General features: G+C 45.7%; 1 protein-coding gene across 6 annotated transcripts in view; it reads left to right on the forward strand.

Moving 5' to 3' along the window:
- The first annotated feature begins 338 nt into the window (after positions 1 to 338).
- Positions 339 to 24526, forward strand: part of LOC147904585 (putative WD repeat-containing protein C2A9.03) — a 49005-nt gene continuing 24817 nt past the window's right edge. The window contains exons 1-3 of one of the 6 annotated variants that reach the window (XM_087387381.1): positions 339 to 801; positions 1396 to 1465; positions 24166 to 24349. In XM_087387381.1, coding sequence (XP_087243507.1) covers positions 24206 to 24349 — 144 coding nt within the window. In that variant the 5' untranslated portion in view covers positions 339 to 801; positions 1396 to 1465; positions 24166 to 24205. The remainder of the gene's footprint in view (positions 802 to 1395; positions 1466 to 24165; positions 24350 to 24526) is intronic. The other 5 variants (XM_087387386.1, XM_087387394.1, XM_087387375.1 and 2 more) reach the window with 5 other exon arrangements.

Consider the following 24526-nt stretch of genomic DNA (forward strand, 5'->3'; position numbering starts at 1 on the left):
CGATATACATATAGGTGGATAGATGAAGATGGGGTAGCATTTAGCTCGTGGATCCAATGACATACCTTTATGAGTGCTCTCAAGTAGGAGAGAATCATAAATCACTAGAGAGAGAGAGAGAGAGAGAGAGAGAGAGAGATGTGCAAGGATATAATTTTCTAAAAATGTTTTAATAGGAGAAAAAGGGAAGAAAGGGGAAAAAAGTTTAAAAAAAGAGTAAAGAAATATTTTAGTAGGACAATAATAGATTATTGAGGAGAAATTCGAAAGTAAACGTGAGAATCTGTAGGCCTAAACAAATATATTAATTGAATAGTAGCAGAAAGCGGATTTGTGTGAAAGGTGGTTTTTGGGCATTTCCAAAAGCGGATTTGGCATCAGACTTTCGTCAGCCAGAGAGAGCTCAATCGATTTATAATTCAACTTCCTTCTCCCCAATGCCTCGCCTCCAGCAATCGTTCGCCTGTCCCTTCATCAACATCAAGTGACTTATTATTGGTTCGCGTATCCTAATATGCCCGGGGCACAACAAAAATTCGAGTTTTCGCCGTAGAATTTTCCCAGTTGAATCGGTCCAATTCCAACAAAGATTGTGAATCTCTCACGAACATCCTCTCTTTCACATCTAGAAGTACAGAAAAGCGCCGTGACTCTGGTCTTGGAACGTTTGAGATCTGGCACTTTTCAAAAGACGGCAGCGAGGTGACTTGTACTTAAGTCTCCCCTCAGCAAGCAACCTCTTCCGATCAGGTCCAACAGATCGTTTGCATACGTTTGAGATATCCAATAGGCTACGTACAGGTTTGCCACTCCGCTTCTTCTCCAATGAATTACAACAATTAAAATATAATTCATTCGAATGAGGTTAAAACTTTTTTTCTATTGATATGTGCTGCGCAGAGGCAGTTTCTCCCCTTTATATTGCTAATGTTTTGAGCAAGAGAAAAATATGCTTCAGTTAGTTCTGTATAAATACACCGTGGTGAAGGGTGTATAGGCAATGCTTTTGATGGTAATGAGCATGCGCAGGGAATATAGAGTGTGGCTTTGCCCTTGGCTTCTTTTCCAAGAGTTTTACCTTAGTATTCCCAACCTGCTTATTAGTAGGAGCTGTTGTTGATTGACATTTCATGGTGAACTACTCGGGTCTTTGACATAGCTTTACCTGTTCATTCTTCAAAAGGCATTCTATTTCTTATAGTACTCGTGACACTTTCTCCCAAGTCCTTTTTTTGCTTAATACACGTATTGAGGAAAGCATTTTGTCTATGTCTAATGCTGTCTTTTCTGCTTGGCTGTATCGTCTTATTCTTTAGGTGCCTATAATATAATCACAGCACGTGTGTCCTTAGACTTCTTATTTCTCTTGTCTAACTTTGACCTTTCTTTTCATAGCTTTTTAGATAGATTCCCACAAGGAGTGACGGCAATTGAAAATGGATCAAGCGTGCTATCATCCCAAAAGGTTGTTAAAAGGACAATTATAAGGGCCTTGAGTCAATATCCAAGCATGCACTGGGTATTGTTGTTTTTGCTATCCATGTCTGGAGCACCGACCCTACCACATACAACACCCAAAAAACATAGGATCATTATGGTCAAAGCTTATGATCAAAGGAGCTGTTCATCTGTACATTCTACCCGTTCTTTTTACCCTGTTTTAGCCCTCTTATCTTTTCTTTATTCCTAACTACTGTTGGCAAGTTGATCATACGGATCTATAAGAGTGTCACAAAGCTGAATAATTAATTGCATGTGAATCTTGACGTGTGCAATGAAGAAAGCATTAAATGAATCGGACAAAAAGCTACTGAATGCAGGAAGGTGAGTGCAGAATGAAGGCACTCATTTCTGAATATATAATCAAAGAGACATACAAACCAAGAACGTGAATACAAAGCCAAGAAATAGTGGGTCTAACAAACCCACCAGTCGCCACTTATGACTATCTGTTTGAGGGCTCCTCAGATCTCCCGAACCTTTGGAGTGGATGAGTAAATGCTGACACACAATCCCCCTCAATTCAGAGTGCAGGGGATAGAGTTGAGACCAATTCATGTACATAGGAAGATGAAACGGTCTTTGTCAAATGCCTTTGTGAACAAGTCTGCAAGCATTTGGCTGGGTGGACTCTCGGATCTTATATCCCATGGAATGACTCCCTGCTTGCACCTCTTCTCTATCACTGTATCTGCTGTAATTTTTAGTGCTTCCCACCGCAAAAGAGTAGCCTTTATTTTCCCAAGCTCCAAGCATATACTGCCAACTATTACCTTATGTCATAGCTCATGATCAAGCAATTTGAAGAACAGCATAACAGCAAGTCTAATCCTCCGAAGCCCAAAATCTTAGTAGATCCAGCACAACCCAAAACAAGAAGTATATACAAACAACTCGGCTCACGTTCCTGCAGCCGCGATAATCAGAGATGAATAAGTTGGAAGCTTAAAATCCATTCCGCGTATCTTTGTGCATAAAAGAGGTTTATGTATTATTTACATACTCAGATTACATTCACTTGAATCAAAAAGAGATTCACTTAAGGTGACTTGCAGAGTTCAAAAGATAACAGGCACTCAGGCCTCTTCATCCTTCACCACCATCAGGTTTACTGAGCCTTTACAACGTTCAGCTGGACTCATTGAAGACGTGCATTTTATAGGATCCATGCGGCTTGGGCCAGGTACAGTACCTATATCTGTATGCGCATGCTCAATGTGGCCAGGCCCGTGCGCATCAAGAAGGGGATCCATATGAGCCAGACAGCCTGTGCCCTTATCGGGTGCCACACGTCTTTCTTAGTTTTGGCAGCCCCTATTAGAATTGCCTTCCAATTTAACGGTTCCCCCGTAGCCATGTGTACAAGCTTCCAAACTTCCTTGCATGAGGACAGGCCATGAAAAGGTGAAAAACGTCCTCTCGAACTCCTGGGCATCGTTTGCAGCACCCATCACCCTTCCGAATTTTCAGACTTCTGCTATTTGTCTAGACGGCCATATGGAGAATCATCCGGAGCAGAGTTGAGATTTTCTCTGGAGTGTTTGTCCCAGATGGCCTCAAAACGATTCTTCCAAGTGGTAGCAATGTCACCAAACTTCCACCTTTGTTTAGTTCCTTATAAACTTCGTCAATAGAGGAGGTTGGCATAGGTATGGGGAAAAATTGGGAACAACCTACCCAACTGAATTCTTTTTTGTAGACTAGTTGAGAGTCCATTGAGTATCTCCTTGCCAGAGTGCGATTCTATCATTGACTAAGTGCCACTGATTGTTAGTGAGAGAGTACTTTCTCCTTATTTCTTGCCAGCACTTCCACCTGAGGTTTCGTTGATCCCATAGTTGACCCCAGCATTGAAGGCCTTTTTTGAATAACCAGCTGGCTCTAACTAAATCTTCATCAGTCATCGACTTGTCCTTGAAGATCAATGAGACCCAAATTGAATCAAGAGCCAATAGGGACCCCCAGTTGGTGAAAAATACCATTAGAGGGTGGGCCGGGGGAGAGTGTTGGATTGAGGGCCAATTAACCTAAGCTTACTGGTACCTGAATTAAGGCGGTGAATCCCTTACAAACGGAGCAGGAGAAGGCAGTGTTGTGTAAGTAGTTTAGAGAGGAGCTTCAAAACCTCGAGAGAAGTGGTGAGGGAGCAATTGATGGAGGCCGCTGGGCGCAGAGCGAGGGGAAGAGCTTGAATCGATGCTCCTCTTGAGCATGGCAGCTACAAGATCTACTCTTATTTCTGGCTTGTTGAGCTTCATGCAGGATGGAGCCAAAAAAATAGCGATGGGAGAGGATTTTGTCAAGCAAAAAGTGAAGATTGATGGCGGATGATGATCTAGGGAAGTAGCTACAGGACCCCTAGTTGACAGAAACACAGAAGCTAGGAGGTTCGTAGAATCATAGATTGAGTGACGAAAGTAGAACGGAAGCTCATCAATCGTAGAACTCTCCCTCTGCCTCCAGGTCTAAGAGATCCCCCTCGAATTCATGGAGGAGCCTTTCCTCTTGTACGAAGTCTTGTACTCTTGCTTTCACAATTATCTTTGCCACTTTCCTGAGCTCACGAATGATTCCCAAACTGAGAAACGCATCTCCCATACCCACCACCCCAAAGCAGCCATGGCCTCGTCCTCTTCCACAGTGGATGTTGTCCCTAGCTTGCCAAAGAAAGCTGAGGTTATTCATGATGGCAAAATTTCCGTCAATGGAGAGCCGTTCACAAAAGGCTTTATGCAACACTAGATGAGGGGCTTCCCTTGGGCATTTATCCAAGGTATTGCATCCTCTGTTCGTCCTGGAATTTTAGGAAGGCTATTAGTTTGTAGGGTGGGCTAAGAGGAGGCATGAGAGGGCAGGGGGGCAGGGCGAGGCGGAGGAGAGGGAACAGTTGTGGGAAGGGGGTAGGCGAGGGGGACGGGTAGGGTGAGCTGAGCGGAGGGCGGCGAGGTGGGGGGAAGGGAGGGTTAGTTAAGATTAGATTAATTAGATTAGATTAGGGGGTTTTAATTTAGGCTAATCAGTTAATTGGATGAACAATTAATTTTTCCAAAGAATGGTGCAAATATTTTAAGTTTTGTTAATCCAAATGCGATTTCCCCATGCCGAGACAATTGAAATAGAAAATTACAAACCAGGTGTAAAAATTTTGATGCAAATCTGATGCTCAAGTGCAAAGTTATTGAATTTTTTGAATTAGTAGACCCATTAGTAGACATTAAGAGCCATAAAAGCACCCTTTCCTGTAAACAAAATGAAGCTTTTTATTTGCTTAAAGGCAGACCACAGAGACCTCCATAAGGGTGTGGTGCAGGGTTCTGAGGAGCAAAGGGCAGAAAGAAGAGGAAAGTTTTTCCACTTAGGAGCTCTGAGAGGCTGTATGTGAATAGTGTTTCTAAATAACAGCAGAGACCAATCTTCCAAACGGTGCAGAATAGCCTATACAATCCCGGAGGCCAATCTTCCAAAGGGTGCAAAATAGCCTTTCTACATTGAGAATAGCCTTTACCAATCTTCCAAAGGGTACAGAATAGCCTTTCTACATTGAGCAAGCTGCTCATAAGTAGGGCAGTATTGGACGTGCAATGCCCCGCGCTGAACGAGCTCACGGACATAATGGAATTGTATGTCAACGTGTTTTGTATGTTTATGCTTGCATTGGTTTTTACCGAGATAGATACACCCTTGATTGTCGTTGTAGAGGATGGTATCAGTGAACTGTATGCCAAATTTTGTCACTGGAGCACTCAACCAAACGTGCTCTATAGCAGCTTGACATAGGGGAATGTATTCTGCTTTGGTGGATGAAAGTGCAGTGTTGTTTTGTACTTGCCCAAGAAGTGGGGATAAGAGTTCAGTGCCCATGGTGTGTTCCCATTGCGACCATTGTGCGAATGCCTGAGCTTCATGGAAGGTGTTTGGTTCATGGGGAGTGGAGGTGTGAACTTGGAAGCTTCTCTCATAGAAGCGAGGAGGGTGACGTTCGCAGGAAGACCGACGGAGGGGTGGTGGAGATTGAGGCATGGGAGAAGGCATATGTGTGGTGGCAGTTGACTCGTGGGGGAGATCCAAATCTCTCACTGATTTCAAACATGGAAGGCACGGGTGTCAACAGGGCTGTTGTTGCAGGAGATGGGACAGGTGGAGAAATAGGGGAAAGTGGAGGGTGTGGCTGGATTGTCCCAGGTGGCACCGAGAGACTTGTTGGGACAAGAGGGAGCGGGGCTACAGGTGCAACAGATGGAAGAGAGAGTATGGGCATGTGGCAAGAGGGGGGTGGTTCCAGCAAAGAGGGCAGTGGGGCAGCATCTGGTGAAGAGGCAGGAGGAGGGGTAGCATCTTGCACAAAAGGTACGTTTCAGGAGTACATCGTAGTGCATGTGGTCGGTTTGTAAATTTTGTGGCCATAACCTTGTGTTGCATAGCCCACAAAGAGGCCTGCTTCGCCATGTGCATCTAATTTTTGGCGCTGATTGGCGGGTACATGGACGAACACCTTGCATCCGAAAACATGGAGGTGTGAGACACATGGCTGACGCCCATGCCAAAGTTGATAGGGAGTGGAGATGTCGATCGAGGCCATGGGGATCCGGTTGAGGAGGTAAACCGCCATGGAGGCCGCTTCTGCCCACAAGAATTTGGGCAAGGCTTCATGATGGATCATGCATCTAGACTTTTCCACGATCACCGTGTCCTTGTTTTCTGCTACGCCCTTCTGTTTAGGAGTGTGGGTGATTGTATATTCTCGATGAATGCCGGCCTCGACATAAAGCTTCGAATGCTATGGCTCCTATAGTTGCCGCTGTTGTCGGATTTGAGGCGCTTTATTTTGCATCCTGTTTGGTTTTCGATCATAGCCTTAAATTCTTTGAACCGAGAGAAGACTTCATCCTTGCTTTTGACAAAGTAGATGAATGTGAAACGGGAGTGATCATCAATGAATGTAGTATAATAGCTGGATTGGCCGAGAGAGGAGATTTGAATAGGTCTGCAAACATCTGTGAGAACTAATTCGAGTAGAGTAGTTGCGCGATGACTCCTTTGGCGAGAGAAAGGCTTCTTGTGGTTCTTTCCATAGACACAGCCCGCATAGAGATGGAGGTCGGTACCTTTGTTGTATGTGTCACCATGGTCTCTAATTCATTGGAGTTGACGTGGCCAAACATTGTGGGCCTTTGCAATAGCAGCAAATGCACGTGATGGGGTGGAGGGGTAGGTAGTTGTAATATTGAGAAAGTATAGACCATTACACCGGGTACCGCCAGCCTAGAGTGTATCCTTGTAGATGAGCATGCAGTGGCCATCTTTGAAGTGAACTTCCAAGCCATGAGAGTTGAGAGCATTCACATACATAATTTTTTTGTGAGTTGCAGTGCATGTAGGACATTACAAAGAATGCAAAGTTCACCTGATGGCAGTGAGATCTTGACAGACTTGGTGCCAACTGCTCGAATGGAGTTGTTGTCCTATGTCCTTCCCGCTTGAAAGGAGATGGTAAGTGGAAAATGCGATTCGATCAAGCTTGCGTTTGAACCCAGGTACCAGCGTGCATCAACCTTAGCATGATCTGTGCACATCCCATGGGATGTGAGGGCGAACTCCAAGGGACACACACACACGTGCACGCACGCACGCACGCACGCACACTTTTTTTTTGGTAATTCTTGGGGCTTATATTATAAGATTAATATTGTACAAAGAGTCTCATAAAAGCGGAGAGGCCAAATCAAAAACACATAGAAACTATCTCCATATAGGACTTGTCTAGATCACCTTCCTTACAGGCATCATAAACGGATTGCCTTAAGGAAGCTCTGAAGAATTCATAGGGCTAATTGAAGTGTTTATGCATGTATGCCATATTATGTTCAGTCTAGAAGGTCCATAGAGCCCAATATCTAATCCAGTGAAGGAGTAGAGAATAGGGTCTCAATGGATTAGGACATCTGCCAAAAAGCCAAAAAAATTTCCCAAACCTGTTATTTGGGAATCTAAGGCATAAAAACCTGGAGATCTTTTGAGTCAAGAGCCTGGAGCATCGACAAAACCATAATAAGTGTGGTACCGTCTCTGCATGTGCCTAGCATCATAAACATGTAGCTGTGGCAGTATCTATCCTCCTCTTAATCAAAGTAGTTCCAACTGGCAATGTTCCAGTAATGCAATGCCAAAGAGATAATCTTTGTTTGAGAGGCAACTTGGCCTTCCATAAAATACTCAAGTTCCTTGACCACCAAGAGAGGGCTTTTTGCATATGCCATAAATGATTTGCATAAGTGTATCCAAGGCATGAGCTGTAGTAGCTTGTATGTTGTCATAGAGGTGAGTTTGCTTAAAGCCAAATATACTCCAGCAAAAGCCAAGTCAAATTGCTGCAAGAAAGTAAGAGCCTTCATCCTATCTGCATGACCATTGAAGGTCTCAAACTTCACTGCTGCCCCCCCTTCCTTGTAATCCTTCATCTTGAGCCTGGGCTCCAACTGATCATAGCCAGGGGGCTGCAAATAAAGAGGCTGCTGTCCTTGGGGTCCTTCTGGAGCTTGAAGAACACCCCCCACAGTTGGGTTTGGAGGCATAGGTGGTACTGGCTGAGTAAGTGACATCATGGGGCTGCCTCCCTGCAATCTAGGTTGTATCCCCACATCAGCATACAAAGAATTGGGGGCTGGCTGTAAGGTCTTGGCCTGAAATATGGTTCCTTCTCCAAAGAGTGTAGGCTGAACCACATACTGTGGTTGGGCTTGCTGCCCTTGCTGCACATTTTGAGCATTGCTACCATGCTCATTCCCATTTGGTCCCTGCCTCTGTGGCAATGCAAGTGGCTGTACCATTGGCGTCAGTGGCTCTAATAGTGGTTGTACCACGGGTGTCGGTGGCTCTGCTAGTGGCTGTCCCACATGCATCTGTGGACCCTGAATGAGTTGTGCCTCTGCCCTCGGCATCAAAGCTGGATTATGCACAATCTCAGCAAAAACTTGCAACACAGAAGCCATCTGTGTTTGCATTACTGCCATAGCATTTGCCTGTACACTTGCGTCAACACCCAATGCAACTGTACCCACATGATTTTGCACTTGTGGAGCTGGCTGCCCCAATGCATAAACTTGAACATTCTGCCCTTCATGGGCTGCATCTTGCACTCTTATTCCGGGGTGTGCTCCCCTTATCTGTGGCTCTGGCTCGGACTTTGAGTGTGCATCATAACCGAGCCTAATATGCTCCATATCCAAAAGCAATGGATGGCTGTACCAAAATCAGCAACTGCTTTCTCTACTCAAGCTGCCCAGGGACTCCTCTGGATGATTTGATGAGGGTCCCGGCAATGGAACCACTGTAACCGGCCTTAGATCACAAAGGGCGGTGTAACTGTCTCTACTATCTCACAAAACTGAAAAAAATAGCCAACTCAAAATATTGCCATTGTCCACAAACAAATCTCAGAGCATAAAACTTCACTGTATAGCATCATTGAACCATTTAACAAAGGGAGGCTAGAAGCCCCTACTCAGAGGCATGAAGAGTGACACCTGTTGGCCCCAACACTTGGTGCCCCTTGCGGTATTTATTTAATTACTGGTTAGCTCAAAAACACAAAGGGACTCCCTTTAAGAGCTCACCCGCAGGTGCAACCAACTCCAACCTGTGGCTGTGCTAGTGACCAACTCCCAGTGCTATTCCTTTGGTTACTTTCAGTAGTCATGCATAATCACAAATAGACCAATCTGACAGCATGCCAAGCAATGCATTCACACATAACCAAGCCATTATTGAGCCCAAGGCTAGCCACTGCATCCCCAGGAAGAGAGTATCACAACGAGTGCCCCAATCCTCTCTTGGGCCAACGGCAGGGCATCCAACCTAGCGGGAACTCAATAGGAATGGCTGTAGCAAAGAGTAGAAAGGGAAGATGAGAATTCAACCAATAGAAAGAGCCTGTTTCAGCCCGAAACAGCTCCAGAAGTAGGATGAAAAGCAGGCAGCAAACTCTGGTAGGAGGGAGCTGCCTATGAGTGTCTTCTAGCACCAGAAAAGATTAGAAAAGAGAGCGTCCAGCAAGCTGTAGCAAATCAGCCATGAATGCATCCACAAGAATGGAGTTTTCAGCCCACAAACACCCCCGTTTTCAGAGCGCCTTGCACCAGGCAGGAGTAGGAAGAAAGGCGCCCAAGAATATGGCTTCAGAGGTAGGAAAGAAGAACTTCTGTCGCGAAGAAAGTCTGGAAAAGCTTCAAAAGTGGCCTAGAATGAAGGCTTCCAGGTCCAAGAAGCATGCCAACAACAGAGGGCACCAAGGGGAGAAGAACTGTCGCAAAGAAAGCTTGAAATTCCACTTCAGCCAGCAAGAGGAGAGCTGCAGAAATTTGCCATCTAGAGAATGAAGCTGCTCTAGTAGGGGAGAAGTCTCAAATCAGCAAGGAAGGGTTCTAGGGGCTTCCAGGGGTGACACCTAGGGGCCACAAGGCAAGCAGAGAAGCCACATGCAGACACATGTACAAAATGAGGCATGGGATTTTAATGCCCCTAGGGGGTCAAATGGCACACCATGACCCTAATGCAATGTAACCAATGACCCTAGTTTGTAGGATCTCTAGGGGGTCAGTTTTTAAAGAATGACCCCACTGAACCAAACCAATGGCCTTAGAAATTGGAACCACTCTAATAGCACCAAGAGTTGCACTTATTGCACATGAAATCATAGGTACCTTTTGGGCATTAACTAAGGCCCCTAGCCTGGTACCCTAGGCTAAATTTAGTGACAGTCAGTTTAGACACTTCACCATGACCACCACGTCCCTGTGACACATACTTTGGCTTGTCTCCCCTCTTGTAAGACAACTGTTACGTCTTCAGCATCCCATTCTAGTTGTGGGGTTCTTTCCATGATATTTTCTACTTTTTCCTTTTGAGTTCCTTCAAACCAGCCCTCTGGTAGCCCCCCTATGCATACGAGTCGTGTATTAACCACCCTCTTTTCCTGTTCTTGTACTTCTTCATACACATCCGATGTGTTAACTTTAGTGTCCAGTGTTTGTGTGATTTCCTGTTTTACTGATTGGAGCTGACTTGTGACCAGGTCTTGGACTTTAGTCACCATCTGTGGTGTGGGTGCTGCTGTATTGTGTATCTGCAGTACCTCATGAATAATTTCATGTTTTCCTTGTGCTTCCCATGCATCTGTTTTCCTCTCTAAAGCTGCAAGTTTGAGCTTGAACCCTCGGATTTCCTGCTGTAAGTAACAAATATGCTCTTGTGGGTCTATCATGCTTACCATTCTCTTCTACATTCTCTTCTACTGTAGATAGTTCTTTGCATATGGGGACGGTGTCTTTGCAAACACATAGGGGGGAAGGCGAGGGGAGAGCTGCAACGGAGGTATATAGTGCTTTTTTCGGGGTCGAGACAAGTGTCTTGATCTTGGGGAAGGACACAAGTGTCTTGGCATCCCCATCCATAGTGGCCTGCATGTATTCAGGTCCCCCTTGCTTTAACTAACCCCCAAGGTTGGGTTTTGGGGCTCAGCCCAAACCCTGGGGTTACGTGTCCCTTGCTGAGGCGGACAGTGACTTCTGGAGGCAGTGACTGCTAGCTACTGTTGTGGCGGCACTGCTGTTGGCGGCAGCTTGCTGGTGGCTGATGTAGGCTCACGGAAGCAAAAGGATGCAAAGAGTGGAGCAAGGAGTGGAAGCCGTCACATCAACTAGAATGAAAATGAAAGTACAAAGTACTATAAAAGAGAACCCTAGGACCTAGTGTCCTAGTGGTACCACTAGTATTAGGTGTCATAAGACACTAAAAGTACTAGGTGACCTAAGTGCCAATAACTAAAGCTACATGGCACATACCAGGGCCCAGAGGGCATCAATACGACCGGGAGAAGATGGCCTACAAACCCCCCGCCATGGCATGGGCTGAAGTATTCTGGAATCGTCTCAGAATACCTGGTATTTTCTGGTCATGGTGGCACATGCTCATCCAAAAGGATATAGCCACCTATGAATGTACAAGGTATGCTAGATCATGTAACAAAGGGAACCAAGTGTAAAGCCTGTTGAAAGACTTCGAACTTGGGACGAGGAAGTGCCTTTGTAAACATATCTGCTATGTTGTTCTCTGTGGGAAGGTAGGACAACTCTATGTCTCCTACTGACAACCGCTCTCGAACATAATGATAGTGAACTTCAATGTGCTTGGTACGTGCATGAAACACTGGATTACGCGCAATGGCCAAAGCAATCTGGCTGTCAGTGTAGACCATAGTGGAGGATGTCTAGCGAATACCAAGATCTGTAAGTAATTGTCGAAGCCAGACACACTCTACTGTAGTGATGAAGGCTGCCCTGTACTCAGCCTCACAGCTGGATGTGGCAACTGTTGGTTGCTTCTTGCTGAGCCAAGAGATACATGAACTGCCAAGCAAAAAACATTTGCCGGTATGTGACACTCTGGTGTCGGAACAATCTGCCCAGTCACTATCCATGTAAGCATGCATGGTAAGTGAACCCTGATCACCATAGAAGAGGGCTAAATCCTGAGTGCCTCTGAGATATGTGAAGACTCTCTTCATTGCCTGCTGGTAAAGAGTGATATCACCTGGTGGGCTCCCATCATGAGCTGAAAATTTGAAGCTAGGGTCCACTGGAGTAGAGATTGGCTTGCAATCCTCAAACTGAAAACGATCAAGGAGCTATGCAATATACTTGGACTGTGTGACATCATAATACCCCCCTCAACATGAGCAAACTGAATGCCCAAATAATAGTGCATTTGTCCCATGTCTGACATTTCAAAAGCTTGCTGCAAATCAGCCTTGAAAGCTGCAATATGCTGAGTATCAGGGCCCGTGATTAGCATGTCATCCACATATAAAATCAGCACTAAAAAATCAGATCCACTCCCACGGACATAAAGAGTGGGCTCTGTGGGGCTATTCTAAACAGGAGGCTCATGTTGCTGGTCAAAGTCCCCCCCTGAGGGAAGAAGAGGTAACCAGGAGTCAAAGGCATCAAACATGTCAACTTCTAGCTTAGCTTTGCAGTCCACAAGAGGAGAAGCTGAATGTTCAGCAAAGGTTACATCTCTATTGACAATAATCTTCCCAGTATATGGTTGGTACAACCGATACCCTCTGCTCTCTTGGCTGTAACGAATAAATATGCATTTGATTGCCTTATCATCAAGCTTATGTCTCAGCTGAGATGGTACATGGACATTTGCAAGAGATTCAAAAACTCTCATGTGTGAAAGTGAAGGCTTCCTGTCTTTCCATGCTTCATAAGGTGTAACCGTCCTCAATGACCTTGTAGGTGATCTAATCAGCGCATAGTTGGCACACATCACTGCATCAAGCCAAAATTTATTGGGCAAGGACTTGGTCTTAAGCATGCATCTGGCCATCTCCATAGTGGACGTGTTCTTCCTTTCAAGAACAGGATTATGCTGAGGAGTGTAAGGAGTAGTGCATGAGTGAACAATGCCCCGTGAAGACAAAAATGCATCAAACTCCTTTGACATATACTCTCCCCCCCTATCTGTGTTGAGGGTGACAAGCTTGCATCGTGATTCATTCTCAACCATATTCAGCCACCTCTGAAAGCATGAGAACACTTCAGATTTGGCTTTTAAAGCATATACCCAGCAATATCTTGTGAAGTCATCAATTAGATTCATGAAATATTTGTTACCCTCCAATGGCATTTGTTCTCATTGGGCCACAGATATCACTGTGCACTAGCTGCAATTTCCTTTGTGAGAATTTTGGACAATTCTTTTGAAAAGGAAACCGATGCATCTTACCCAAAAGAAAAACCCTAACACACATGTTTGGAAACTGTGTGAGTTTAAGGTACATGCTCTGTGAATGTAACTTGGCAAGAGCTCTATAATTGAGATGACCCTTTCTCTCATGCCAAAGATGAGTTTCAGCAAGTTGTGAACCTGAAATAGCAAATGCTTCAATAGAAAGTGCAGCTGAGTGATAATCAAGGTGATAAAGCCCCTTTTGCAAAGTGCCAGTGAGAACTATGGCATTGTCATCACGAAGATCATATACTAAGCATCTGTATCCATCAAATATCACTCTGAAACCTGAAGTGGCAATTGCTAAAATTGAAATCAAGTTGACTTCAATTCCAGGCACAAAAAGAACATTTGTCAAAGTGACAAGATGGCTTGAAATGGATTTGAGCTGCACATCTCCAATTCCTTTTATAGCATATGAAGCATGATTAGCACATGTGACAGTCCTCCCACGAGGTGCATTAGCTAAGGAATGAAACAACTATCTGCAAGAGGTGATGTGCTTGGAAGCACCACTATCAAATTACCAAGACTGAGCATCATTAGCAGTAAAGAATGCATCAACTTTGGAGGGATCAAAGGAGCAATGGACAGCCCATGCCCAATCACCTTGGAGAGCATTGCATGTGAGGCATCTGCTGGCTCATGGGATTCAATTGCATGTGAGGCATTTATTGTCAATCTTGCTTTCTTCTTCTCCGAAGCAATGTGCTTCCTGCATTCTGAAATTTCATGACCTGGCTTGCAAGAATAGTTGCATCTTTTCTTCTCTCACTTATCTGCTATATTTTGGGATATATTGGAGGAATTGCCACTGTTAGGCGCATATTTAGGCTTGCCCATAGGCTTAGAAGCCTTGCCTTTTTCTTGCTGCTGTGAAGCAAATGCATGATTAGGAATAGTAGCTTGCCTATTAGCACGACTTTGCTCTTCCTGCAAAAGCAAAGTGACTAACTGATCAAAGGACTAAAGCAATACAGGAATGTGCATTTGCATCTCTTGCATCCCATCTTGTTTGTTCCTGAGTTGGAGGAGCAGCAACGGGAGTGCTAGAGGATAAAGCATCAGGAGGAGTCCCCTCTGCAGAGGGACCAGCATTAAGGGCAGCCACTGTAGCATTGGCTGGCCTCAAATCAATCCCAGAAACAATGTTCCAAAAATGTCTTGCAACAAGAATATGTTTCTATTGGGGTAAAGGCACATTGCCACCCTTTAAAAGTTATGACCCCTATGACTGTCTTAAGACAGTCATAGGGTGAATCCCTAATCCTAATAAAACCTTTGAGTTTGTGGTGTGGCTCAACACTTTTTTTACACACCCACACTTCTTGTGTCTCCCTCTCCTAACGTTCCACCTCCTCTCTTTCCCTCACAAGTGGTATCAGAGCCACTCTCTCACTCCGGTCTACCCCTCCCTCTACCCCTTCCTCTCCCCTCGGGCCTCGTGCCCTCAACAGCGAGCAGGGCGCGGCAGCAGCAAGCAGGGCAGCAGCAAGCCAGGGCACCCGTCGCGCGCAGCAGGTGCGCGAGCACCCATAGCTGCAGCAGCAGCTAGCTGCTGCTAGCTGCTACCCACTACCCTGCGGCCGCAGCCAGCGCGCGCAGCACCGGCTGCGCGCAGCCAGTCGACCGGCTGCAAGGAAGCAGCCGCGACCAGCCGTACAGCTAGCCGTACCGGCTGTACGGAAGCCGTACCGGCTGTACGGACGCGTGCACGTACAGGCAGCCGTACCGGTTGTACCCTCAGCCAGAATTTCGACGATTTTTTTTGGGGATCCGTGCCCTCGCAGGTATAGGGTACAGCAGGTACCCTGCGTAGGTACAGAAGGTACAGCAGGCACAGATTTTGTTTTGGGGAAGAAGGAAAAGAGTGAGAGCACTCTGCCCTTTTGCGTGATACTTGCAAGTACACGCAGGTACAGAAGTACAACGAGGTTTTTTTTTCTTGATGCATTCCTGGAATTTTTTCAGTTCTAAAACTGTGTGTTTGAGGTACAGCAAGTACACTCGTGTCCCTCGTGCTTGAGGTGACTAGTGCCACAGTGTGTGGTGGTTGCACAGTCATTTTTCGGGAAGGTCAGATGCCTTGATTTTGCAGAGGGCTTTTATGCTTTTGCTGAGTGCAAATCTCAGTTTTCGGGTGACAATTTCATAGGGCTTTTGCCTGACAGTGAATGCAGTGTATGCCTTGGGGCAGTGTGGAGCCAGGGTGCCCACATTGGTCTCGTTTTTCGCAGTGTATCAGTGACATTTCTTTGCAGGTCACATTTTGTGTACGGCACTTAGAAAATCTCAGTTGAGCCACGCTTGGCCAGGGCGCATCGAGTTTACTCGGTCCCTAACTGTCCATCGTTGATAGTGCTCAAAAGATCTTCTTTTTCGGTGTTTGTACGTTGGGATTTGTGTTGCCACTGTGCACACAGGCAGTTTATGCATTACTTTGTCAGGTGAAAGTGCCAGGAGAGCGCTGTATTTTGTATGCTACCTCAGTGTTGAGGTGTTTTTCACTTGGTACAGGTGTCAAATCAAGGGGCTTTTGCCCAGATTTTGCTTGTGAGCACTTGAGTTACTGTTTGAGAACTTCAGATGCCTTTTATCCCCTTGGCAGAAGGGTGATTGTTTGGGATTTGTCCCATACTTTGTTGCAGGTTTGTGACAGGCTGAGGTGTTTGGAGCCTTTTTTAGTGGACAAAACAGTGTATGACAAGTGGTTTATGCATATAAAATCAGTGCAATACCTCATTTGAGGTGGGAGAAGTGATCAGGACATCAGTGTTTTGTGTTTCGTCAGATGATGATGCACTTGTAAAGCACTTGTGGAACAGCTGCAGCATTCTGTAGTTACTGTTTTATGCCTATTTGAGCACGGTACAGTGTGTCAAAAGGTACAGTGACTGGAGGGAAAATTTTCTGTTTTGCTGCAGGTTTTTTGACAGTAAAAAACAGCACTATTGTGAGTGCTCCTGGCTCTTGATAGAGCAGGTTTTCTGAGAAATCAGAATTTTATTTAGTCATTTTTTGACTTACAGGGAGTCAGGCACTTTCCTTATCATATATGGCATCAGGGGGAAGTGAATCCTCAATACTGAACATAAAGAAATTGGAAGAGGCACACAATTATGCATTATGGGCAGAACAGTGTTTGAATGTACTTCTGCTAAAGAAGATTTCTAAGCCCATAAGGGTGAAGGGTGTCAAGTCATCTGGGATGGCAGATGATGAGTGGGAGGAGCTTCATTTGTCCGCAAGGGTGGCTATCATGCTTACTCTCACTGATTCTCTTGTGTTCAATGTTCAGGTAGAAAAGACCTCTTATGGCCTATGGCAGAGGCTAGAAGAGTTGTATGCCCAAAAGAGTTCAGCCAGTAAGGTTTATTGGTTGAAGAAGCTTGTCGACCTTCGCATGAAGGAAGGTACAGCTATGACCTCACACTTGAGTGAGTTCAATGCCATCTTTACACAGCTTATCGCACAGGGATTGAACCTTGATGAGGAGTTCAAGGCTACTTTCTTGTTGTGTACCCTCCCTGAGAGTTGGGACACTTTCAAGACCACCCTGTCAAATTCAAATGTCACTCTTATGTATGCTGATGTGGAGAGCTCTCTCCTTATGGAGGAGATGAGCAGGAAGAATAATATGGGCAGCAAGTCTTCCAATGCTTTGCAGGTACAGGAAAGAGGTAGGACTCAGCAGAAGGGGAGATCTGCTGGCAAGTCCAAATCCCGCAGTTATTCCCGTGGCAAAAAGGATATTGAATGCTTTTACTGTAGCACTGGCTTGTTGGATGACAGTGGTTATCACACCACATTTGGGGATTCCAAATGGGTAATTACTGATGGCCAGGTTGTAGTGGCTGAGGGTTATAAGAGTGATACCTTGTACCCTCTTTATGTTTCCAGTGTAGGTAATCATGTTGTTGCCATAACCGAGCTGCCAAAGGTTTCATTGTGGCATAGCCGGTTGGGACACATGTCCGTTAAAGGAATGCAAGAATTGTCACGTTTGGGTTATCTGCCGTCTCTTTCATTTTCAGATTTGCCTACTTGTGATCATTGCATTTTTGGAAAGCATTCTATGACTCCTCATAAGAGGAGAACTCCCCAGAATAGAGCACCGCTTGATCTAGTGCTCACTGATAGTGCTCACTGATTTGTGTGAGATGCCACAGCTATCACTAGGGGGTGCAAAGTATTTCATTACTTTTATTGATGATGCCACACGCAAAGTGTGGGTCTATTTCTTGAAGCATAAGAGCGATGCCTTAGATGCTTTCAAGAAGTTTGTCGCTCAGGTTGAGAATCGGACAGGACGTAGGCTGAAATGCCTCAGATCCGATAATGGGGGTGAGTATGTGTCACATGCTTTTGTACAGTTATGCGAAGCTAAGGGCATTAAACAGGAACTCACAGCCCCTCATAATGCATCTCAAAATGGTGTGAGTGAGCGGATGAATCGAATCAGGAGAAAGTTCGATGTATGTTGTCTTATGCTGCATTGCCCCATGGCTTTTGGGCAGAAGCCGTGCAAACAGCAGTTCACCTAATTAACAGGTCGCCGAACAAGGCTTTGGAGTTGAAAGTGCCAGAGGAGGTGTGGTCTGGCAAGCCACCTTCATATAAGCACTTACGTGTGTTTGGCTGCGAGTGCTTTGCTCATGTATGCAAAGAACTGCGCACCAAACTGGAGCCAAAGTCTTTCAGATGCATCTTCATGGGTTACAATGACGAAGGTGAATGGGGTACCGGTTATGGGATCCTGTCAAACGGAAGATTATACGCAGCAATGACGTCATCTTTAAAGAGGATTGTGTACACAGAGAACCCGTGCAACCTGCGGAATACAGGAGGGTTGTCTATGATGATGTCGGACAGCAAAGAATGCCCATTAATATGTAGCAGCAGGCTGCTGTAAATAACCCTGTTCAAGAGGGTATACAGGCTGAAAATCAGCCAGACAATTTTGCCAATGATGCACCACTGGATATGCCAGCAAATGGCGCTGTAGAACAGCCAAATATGGTGGTACAGCCACCCGTCATGCATGACGAACAGGCTAGACAGCAGCCTAATTCGGAACATTTTGTTAGGAGGAGCACCCGTGTACAACGGCCTCCTGACAGGTTTGTTCCAGGAGCCAATAATGTGGCTGATTTTATCATGCTGACAGATTGTGGTGAGCCTTCCAGCTTCAGGGAAGCTATGGGAAGAACAGAGAAAAGGAAGTGGGAGAAAGCCATGCAGTCAGAAATGGACTCCCTACTTCAAAATGATTCATGGGACTTGGTGCAGCTACTTGCAGGCAGAAAGGTTTTGCCGTGCAAGTGGGTTTACAAAGTCAAAGTGGATTCAAATGCTTTACCGAGGTATAAGGCCAGATTGGTTGCCAAGGGATTTAAGCAGGAGAAGGGCATTGACTTTGATGAGATCTTTTCCCCTGTAGTCAAGATGACTACTTTGAGAGCAGTGTTAGCTCTTGTTGCTCATGAGGACATGGATTTATGTCAGATGGATGTGAAGACTGCTTTTCTTCACGGAGATCTCCATGATGAGATCTACATGAGTCGGCCAGAGGGATATGTTGTTAAAGGGAAAGAGCAGCTTGTGTGTAAGCTCAAGAGGAGCTTGTATGGACTCAAGCAGGCGCCAAGAGAATGGTACAAGAAGTTTGATGCCTTCATGCAGTCCCAAGGGTATCATAGGTGTGAGACCGATCACTGCTTGTACACCAAACGGGCAAAGGATGGCAGTTTGATGCTACTCATTCTATATGTGGATGACATGCTGATTGCCAGCAAATCTCAGCAGGAGATTAGTGCTTTGAAGAAGCAACTGCATAAGTCTTTTGACATGAAAGACTTGGGTGATGCAAACCATATTCTTGGTATGCGGATTATTCGTGACAGGTCCAAGGGACTTTTGTTTCTGTCACAGAAGGAGTACATTGACAAAGTACTGCAGAGGTTTAAAATGGAGGGGGGGAAGTCTATTAGTACCCCGTTGCCTCCTCATTTAAAACTCAGCAGTAAGGACAGCCCCAGATCAGATGATGATAAGGCTGAGATGGCCAAGGTTCCGTATGCATCTGCAGTTGGTTCTTTGATGTATGCCATGGTTGCTACTCGTCCGGATATTGCTTTTGCGGTGGGAGTCATCAGCAGGTATATGGCAAATCCAGGCAAGCGGCACTGGGAAGCAGTGAAAGGCGTCTTGAGGTATCTCAAGGGTACCAAAGACTTGTGCATATGCTATGGTAGGCAGGATGCATTGGTGCATGGTTTTACAGATTCAGACTATGCAGGGAATGCAGATAACCGGAAGTCTACTACCGGTTATATTTTTACATTTGCAGGAGGTGCTATATCATGGGTGTCTCGGTTGCAGAAATGCATTGCACTGTCAACCACTGAAGCTGAATATGTTGCAGCCACTGAGGCTTGCAAGGAAGCAATATGGCTTACTCGGCTGGTGGGAGATTTGGGCATTACAAGAGATATGCCAGTTTTGCATTGTGATAGTCAGAGTGCTATCATGTTGGCAAAGAATCCGGTCTTTCATCAGAAGACCAAGCACATAGATGTGAAATACCATTTCATCAGGGAGGTACTGGAAGACAAGCGGCTTGAGCTTGTGAAGGTGCATATTGATGATAATCCTGCAGATTTGCTCACTAAGAGCTTGCCTACAAAGCGGTTTGCACATTGTCGCCACATCATGTGATTAGGATGAGACCATTCTTATTTTATGGTCTTGTATACAGTAACTGTATATTGCTGTAATTTTTATTCTTTTCTCCCCTTTAGGCACATTGGCCTTTAGGTGGGAGGTTGTTGGGGTAAAGGCACATTGCCACCCTTTAAAAGTTATGACCCTTAAGACAGTCATAGGGTGAATCCCTAATCCTAATAAAACCTTTGAGTTTGTGGTGTGGCTCAACACTTTTTTTACACACCCACACTTCTTGTGTCTCCCTCTCCTAACGTTCCACCTTCTCTCTTTCCCTCACAGTTTCATGAGATAAAACCACATCAGATAGTTGGTGCCATCCAACTTATCATCTTCACGAAGAATGCCAAATAAATCATGATTGTTGCCAACCATTGCAATTAGGACAAGTTAATGCACTGACGAAGTGACCCAAAAGATAGTCTCAAGGCTTGCAACTGCAAAAAAATAGGACTTGCTGTCCAAATCTGGAAAAGCCCCAAATTAAGCTGTAATTTGCAAATGTGATCAAATGGCCTGTAATTTCTTGCCAATTTCACTGCAAATCTGAAAGTATCGTGCAATCTGCCTGCAAAGTCATAGCCCAAATGCAAAAGCCCCAAATGTCACAAAAAAGTTGCAGATTTACTACAATGTCTGTAATGTTTGCTTCAAAAATCGAAGCCAAACAATGGCTGAATAATGCACAGTTGAGCCTGCAAATGAATCCTATAAGTACAAAATAGTACGGACGGAGCTGTACGGCCAAATCTGATGGAACTGTATGGAAATCCGTACGACTGTACGGACAGAATTGTATGGTCAAATCTGACGCAGAAGTATGGATTGAACGGACGGCAGTACGGAACTGTACGGACAGATTCTGATGCGCAGTATGAAAAATCCGTACGATTGTGCTGACGAGCTGATGCGCAGTATGGAAATCCGTATGACTGTACGGAATTGTACGGACATCAAGTCGCGTCGGAGTTGTGTGGGACGTTCGGTAGCAAACGCTTGACGATGAAGCTGAAGTGTGGGAGCAGGAAGCTAGGAGTAGGGAGCAGGTCCGGGAAGGAAGTGCTGTGATACCACTGTAGGCTCATAGAAGCAAAAGGATGCAAAGAGTGGACCAAGGAGTGGAAGCCGTCACATCAACTAGAGTGAAAATGAAAGTACAAAGTACTATAAAAGAGAACCCTAGGACCTAGTGTCCTAGTGGTACCAATAGTACTAGGTGTCATAAGATACTAAAAGTACTAGGTGACCTAAATGCCAATAACTAAAGCTACATGGCACATACCAAGGCCCAGAGGGCATCAATATGACCGGGAGAAGATGGCCTATAGCTGAGCGGATGAGGGAGGCTGAGGTGGGTGAGTGAGGCTGAGGTGGAGAGGCTAGCGGGAGAGAGAGGATGGGGATGGAGAGGCTGAGCGGAGGGCTAAGCGGGAGGGCATCCCTGCTTTACTTTGATCGTGCTCTCAACCTAGTCTGATAGGCCTCCTGGGACACAAACTCTCCCTCTGACGGACTTGTATAGGCTCACCACTCTCCAGATCAGAACCTCTGGAATATGCATATCCTGTAGTCTCCTGAGCATGCGGGATCGCGGGACAATGTCGAAGGCCTTCCGAAAGTCTACAAAACAAGTGTAGACTTTTTGGCGTCTCGACCTCGCCTCCTCAATTATAGTCCTCAGGGTGAAGATGTGGTCTAGAGTGGAGTGCTGTCTTCAGAAACTTGCCTGTCCTAGAGTACGCTGCCCATGTGCCTCTGTATGGCTACTGATCTCCCTCTCCAGTATCGATCCATAGATCTTGGCCAGCATGTGGCCAATCATGAGAGTGCGATAGTTCCGAGTATCCATGGGGTCACCTACCTTGTGTATCGCTAGTATGGTGGTGGTACTCCATGAAGGTGGGAAGCCGTGACATGGCATGCCTCATGGTCCTGTGCTCTCCAGTTATGAAGCCGGCTGAGTGTAGCCCGCACATTTTGTGCAGTGAACAAGTGGTAAGTGGTGGGCTTGGGCATACTTGACATAAGGCGGCGCCTGCATCGGGACATCATAAAGAGAGCATGCATAAGTGTGCCAAACACCTGGGTCTGTGATGGGTATAGGTGGTGATAGAAGCCCCTAGCCAATGGTGGGATCCCCCCCTCGAAATGAACTGATCACCTCGTCCATTATATGGGTGAGGAAGGCCCGCCACTTACAGCGTGTCAGTCGTCGTGAGATCCGCTGTGCCTCTGGTAATGTCAAGTGGCCAAGGGCTCGCTCACGTGTGAGGTGAGCTCTCATCTCTCTGCACTCATCATCATATCATGGATTCGGTGGCATTTTCCCTATTGAGGCACGTGCAGATCGAGTCTTGGGAAAGACCTGATGGCTGCGTCCATGACTATTGTGGCAAGGGTGTTTGAGGCGTGGACGAGGTCTACAACATCTCCAACTAGTAGGGTTGGAAGTCCCTTCGCCAGAGAGAGAGAGAGAGAGAGAGAGAGAGAGAGAGATGTTTGTCTTTGGAAGGCCTCGCGGGCCTATGAGACAAAGTACGGTCCAAGGGTAACTCATACAAGCCACGTGGGGCTGAAGCAAAGGGCTCACTAAGGCCCTTGCTGAGTGCTATGCTATGAAAACTCAAAGCTTAAAAACAAGTACTCGAAACTTGTACTCAAAATACAATTCAAAATACATAGCCAAGTGCCATGGTGGCTCTCCTGTGGACTGCGAAGATGTCTCGTATCTATGTCTGTCGGGTCGTCTCTGACTGTGGCGGGGGGTGTTGTCTCCGTGATCTTTGTATCCAATGGGTCATATCAAGAGTGACGCCTCGGCTCAGATGGTCCCCTCTGAGTAGAGTTGGGATGGGCTGGACCTCCATCGTGCGTGCTCTAGCCAACCTCTACATTGTGTGTGGTCTCTGTCTCTGTATCCCTGGCTCCTCCTCCCCGCATGGTCTCTTCCTGCTGATCCATGCTGTCCTATGTCTTGGGGCTGACTCGAAAGCATAGAAGTCGGTGACATGTCGTTACGCACGGTCAGTCTCTTGTGGCACTATCACCTCCTCGTGTCTAATTTGCTGCAATAGTGTCTCCGGATGTCACCTCATCTTCATCAAATAGAGGCCAACGCAGACCTGGTCATGAGAATGAGAGAGAGAGAGAGAGAGAGAGAGAGAGAGATAAGATGATATGACTCTATTAAAGTCCTGTGAGACCCTTCAGAATCTATGGGACTGGCGATCACTATTAACTAATTGCTGCTCATTTTCTACCTCCCCTGAGGGCAGATTGTGCAGATCCTTTTTTCTCTGGTCATTCTTGGACTTGCCACGTGAACTGGTTCTGATTTTGCAGGCTAGATACCTTTTAAATATTGATATGCCTTCCCCGAGGTATTTTTGCATCCCGTAGCTGTCCATTGAGTTATTTTCCTGTTTGTAGAACTGCATTTTTGTCCCCGGGTTTTGCCATATCTTATGTAGTATTTTCTGTGTCACTATCTCCCTGATTTCACATGCATCCTCCGGTATATCAGCGGGTTCTATACCCCATGATTCCATCCATTTCATGCCCTCCCTGTGCCATCCTGAGCTTTGCGTAGCTTCCATCACCCTGAGTGGAGAGAGAGAGAGAGAGAGAGAGAGAGAGAGAATGAAAGTTTATTAAAGTCTTCGTAAGACCGATGTCTATGAGACTGAAAAATCCTGATACAAACAAGCTTTGTGGGTGGATCATGATCATGGCAGGGCCTCGCGGTGTGGGAGCCCGCATGGTCTGGCCAGAAGAACTCAGTGATCAAGCTCTGAGAAGAGTCTATTAGGGAGGTCTGCTCTTGTCTCCGTGATCGAAGTAGATGCTCGTAGTGTCTGACTGCCTCGTGAATGAAGGTGGTTAAGCATCTCTGGTCTGGAAAGGAAGGAGAGAGAGAGAGAGAGAGAGAGAGAGAGAGAGAGAGAGAGATCAGTAACGTCTTTGAAACATCGAAGGATCTATGAGACTAGGGATAGGGCTGGTAAAAGCTAAGGGGTGGGGCCACTAAACTAAGGGTTTGTGAGTTCAAAAGTATACTATAAAGTGCAGGCAATACTTAATGCACTTTTGATCTGTCAAACACAGTGTGGTTGCATTTCACAGTCTCGTTTATTTCTCTGGACTTGACAGGTGGTTCTGAGAATTAAGGAACCTTTTGTTTAAGGGACTGATGGCACAAGTTCAACCAGATGAATATGAGTATGCTATGGCAGAAGAGTATGATTTCATGGATTTTGATGAAGAAGTTGACATGTTTCCAGCCAATGAAAGAGAGGATTTATTGGAGACAGATTCAGATGATGATTTTGATGGGGTGAGTGCCTTCAACCAGGATCAAATCTTATATTGACAAATCTTGTGACTGTTTCAAAAATTGACCTCTTTCAGGCAGGCATTTTAAGAGTATGGATGGCTTATTATTATTTAGTGATGTAGCTGGATTGCTTATATCATGTGGCAAAATTTTGGCCGATCTGTGATAGTGGTTGTA

The sequence above is a fragment of the Dipteris shenzhenensis genome, chromosome 2, assembly GCF_047967505.1.
Source record: "Dipteris shenzhenensis isolate YYH24624 ecotype China chromosome 2, Dip_SZ_1.0, whole genome shotgun sequence".
NCBI classification, from domain to species: Eukaryota; Viridiplantae; Streptophyta; class Polypodiopsida; order Gleicheniales; family Dipteridaceae; genus Dipteris; species Dipteris shenzhenensis.